At 30.4% G+C, this 4110-nt stretch overlaps 1 protein-coding gene across 1 annotated transcript; it reads right to left on the reverse strand.

Annotated features, from left to right (window-relative positions):
• Positions 1-2409: 2409 nt before the first annotated feature.
• LOC143071087 (glycoprotein 3-alpha-L-fucosyltransferase A-like) lies at positions 2410-3628 on the reverse strand. The gene has a single exon (XM_076245176.1). The coding sequence runs from the start codon at positions 3484-3486 to the stop codon at positions 2518-2520; it is 969 nt and encodes a 322-aa protein (XP_076101291.1). The 5' UTR covers positions 3487-3628; the 3' UTR covers positions 2410-2517.
• Between the last annotated feature and the right edge of the window lie 482 nt (positions 3629-4110).

A 4110-nucleotide genomic window follows, 5' to 3' on the forward strand; every position in this document is an offset into this window, starting at 1 on the left:
ACTTGAATTGTTTTCGGAAATCTAATTAGTTCATAATTCTTTTATGTAATAAACTTTATTCAAATAAATTAGGATCTTCGCTCCACTGATCACCCGCATGGCTAAAGGTATTACTCCCAAAGATATTGTAGGGGGTGTGAGGTGACACGTCCAGGTATTCAAGCGATTTCCTGTCGAGAGCAAATTCATGCATCGTTTCACTTCTTAGTGTATTGATAAGTGTACACGGCCGATAACTTATAACTTTCCATTTTTAACTATTCGGTGTATAATATAGATCTCTATCTTTCGTGTCCGAAAGTGATATTACTAAACTCATACGCTTGTTTATGAATAACATTTCTGGTGAAAAGAAAATTATTTATAAAAATATAAATAATACCAAAAAAAAACCAAACAGATTTGTGGATGAAATAAAAATCTATATACGTATTTGTTCCAAGGGTAAATTTGGTAAAATGTAATATATACTCGTTGTCAATGTTGAAGGCCAGAAATATTGATTTAAAAAAATGTACGCACTTGTCGACCATTCGTATATACGCCTGGATTATAAGTTACGGACCTATAGCGCAAATTAAAACATATACATGTATACATAGAACATAAGAAAGAAACATACATTTTGCGTAAATTGGGGTAAAAGTTTTGTAAAATGACAAGTCCATGTATGCCAACATGCAGTATGTAATCATCAAATGACGATAGACTATAGTATACCAAAAGAAGAAGAAGAAGAGATTTAAATACAGGTCGATATATAACTTTATTTGGCTCATCGAAGTTATGGACATTTATATATCACTTAGATTGTTCTCGAAAAAAGGAAGAAATTCGCCATCATCACAATTGTTCCGACATGCATGTAATATATACGCAACTGGAAGTACACTAATACCGAGGGATGTGAATATTTTCCAGGAAAACTATAGAGTATCAAAGTTTCAAATCAATTTCGGGATTTATTTTCTCTCTTGATATTCAATGACAGCAATTTAAAGAATAAACTGCTTGTCCGTTTTAGTGGTATTCTTGCCAGTTGAAACAGACTTATAATTACATTAAAAAACAGGGAAAGATGACATTTAATTCGTTCATTTTTTTTTAATACATCGTTGGTCAAATAGCTAAAGTATTATATATAGTTACGGTGTGAGACAAAGAGTATTTTAAGAAGGACATTCCCGATTATGTATAAATTTTGTTGATGTTTTTCACACCTGAAAAGCATATCTGTTCGTAATTTGTTGATTCCATTCCAATTAGATCCTTTAATTTCCTGTCAATTTTTTAAAACATCTTTTTTCAAATATCTGAAGTATTCATGTGTTGTGAGATTTAAAATATTTTGATGAGCAGTTTAATTCCTAAATAGGTAATTAAAGATCACTTTGGATGGACTAAATTATATAATTGCAATTGTTAATGATCTGTTTGAAATATTTAAGGCTGCCGTTCCTAATTTGAAATAGTACAATTTTTAGTTCATAAACTCGTGTTTAGAAGGCAATTTTATTTATAAATTCTTCAATTAAAATAATTCAGTATTTTATCGTTACTAAAGTAATCAAAAGTCATAATTCATTAAAAGTGATCTTATGCAAAATATAAAAATATACAACAGCTATCCAGTTATTGTGCGATCTTTTTATTCCCGTTATTTAATTTTAATTTTTTTTTTTACATTCATGTGTCTGAAACTTTGTCTGACTCCCGTTTACAATTGATACGAAATGTTGTTCACACCTGAAATGCCAGTGAACCGTGACGCCTAGATTTCACTGAATGAGGATCAAAAGATTAGAATTACATAATGCTAATCTTTTAATTACCTTGAGTTAAACTACGCATTCCACATTCTTTAGGTGTCACAAAACAATACACATTTTATTGTTTCCATCGTACAAGCAAGTGAAAATGATTGCTGGAATGAAGCAAAAAGGTCAGAATACAAACATGTACTTTTAATACACTATCGATCATGTCAGTTTCGTATGTTTGTTTAAAGTATTTTTAGAAAAAAAATCATAAAAATGTTCTATTGTATGATTTACTTTTATTATTAAAATTCGTTTTAAAAAATCCACAGGATCTTATTTTAAAAGTTGCATGGCTATCACTTATTTTTCGTTGGTTAATAGCTACACCAAAAGTCGTCGATGCGCTTTAAATCGCGTTATTAGATGGTTAACGAACAAGACTTAAATGAGATATTTTCACTCCCGGCATGCATCAAAGACTTAAACTACGTCACATAAGTCAGGAAGTTTCAAAAAATAAAATTAATAATTCCCAATTTTCTTCTTTTATAAGATTTCATATCAAAATAAAACTTGGTGAATATGTTTTTTATGGTATTATGAACATAATAAGATGAAAAGTGAAAAATCGCGAATTATCCCTTTAATAATGGTTTGTTGAATACTGTAAATTTAGATTGTTTTTTCTTTCAATATTGCAAAATTATAAATCACAGTTTTAGTCCAAAAACGTCGATTTCGTTATAATATTATACATCTAATGCCGACATCCTTTGTTCACTATCCAACTTGTTAAGTTAAGTTTGGTACCACGTGTATAATTTGTTGAAAGTTTTTCACACACAGAACAATATATAAATGAAACAATCTCAAGTCGTGTATACGGAGCTGCCCAGAACTTATCTTTCTCTTTTAGATAATTACTATAAACGATTTCATTGTCGGCAACTGATTTCAAGTATACCGCCAGCGCCTTTGGGAATTTGAAATCTAGTGTTGGTATAAAAGTCCCAGCAGGCAAAATATCCTTTACATTTGGTGCCCCTCGGTAAACTGGAATTATGTTGAAGTTCTCTTGATACAACCGAAATGCTTTTTCCGTAACGTAGTCTTCACAAAGGGAATTTTCAAAAGCTAAATAAAATTTATAATCACCACTTAAATATTTGAAACATGAGTCGTCATTCCAGGTAGAACACGGTTTGCCACACTTTCCGTATACGTCAACATCGATGTATTTCTTCAGCTCTGCTATATAGTTGTTTCTTGAAAAAAGAGAATTACAGTTGCTTGCTACCCAGGCAACATTTTTTGTCTTTTTCCTATATATATCAGAATAATTTTTTGGTACTGGTACACTTCTTTGTGCGAATTCTCCGTATGGAAGATATATATCTGAATCTGATCTGTAGCTATATGTCCAATCAAAATTATTTCTCCATTTATTTTTCATAAAGTATTTCTGTGTGTGAATATTTGATTCATCTGACATAAATATCCATGTCTGATTTTTTACTTTGTTCGGTATGGCAACACTATTCATTTCACTATGATGAAACAACACAGCGTCGCTTCTGTTCAGATCAGCTATGTTGTTTAATAATTCACAATGATTAGATGCACATTTTCGAAATTTGAATTTGTACAAATATGACGCTATCCAATATGGTTTTGTATACCATAACACAGTGAAAATCTTTGTGAATTCCTTGTAATTTGTTGTCATTTTATTGTTATCTGATAATTTCGGTATGTTAATTGTTTCTGTATTAGACCGGGTTATTTTTGCTAGAAACCTGAACTTCGTTCCTATATTTTGAACAGTGTTCACATGATATCCTATACTTAAGATTCCAATACCTGTTAATATAAACATTGTCACCCTTACGGATATACAAACCGTTATATAAGACGACTTCATTTACAAAAATCTGTTTTCTAACTTCTGTGCTGATCCAGATAAATATAGGCTGATTATATTACGTATGAGTTTACTGCAGTATGTCAATACTTTTTTTATCGTTTTTAAAAACAGTTAATAAAATTGATCAATATATTTTGTATTCGCCTGTGCTGCTTGTTTTCTGAGGAGAAAGAAGAAAATCGGAACTGACAAAAAAAAAAGACAACTTTTTATTAAATACTTTATACATACGGTATTCTGAAAATAACAACATGTAGTATGACCTTTATATGATATTCATACACAAATTATCATATACAGATGTTCATAATGTTTCCGTGAATAAACGTATTAGTTACGAGTGGACAAAATGTCTCTTAAATTACTAGTATCAATGAATGAAGAAATTTGTCAAGAGTGGAAGACGAAACGCTGCTAGGTTATTAT

Source organism: Mytilus galloprovincialis, chromosome 4, assembly GCF_965363235.1.
Source record: "Mytilus galloprovincialis chromosome 4, xbMytGall1.hap1.1, whole genome shotgun sequence".
In the NCBI taxonomy this organism is placed as follows: Eukaryota; Metazoa; Mollusca; class Bivalvia; order Mytilida; family Mytilidae; genus Mytilus; species Mytilus galloprovincialis.

Bases quoted from the DNA above. Each gene is read 5' to 3' on its own strand.
- LOC143071087 (XM_076245176.1), bottom strand. From the start codon at position 3,486: ATGACAACAAATTACAAGGAATTCACAAAGATTTTCACTGTGTTATGG.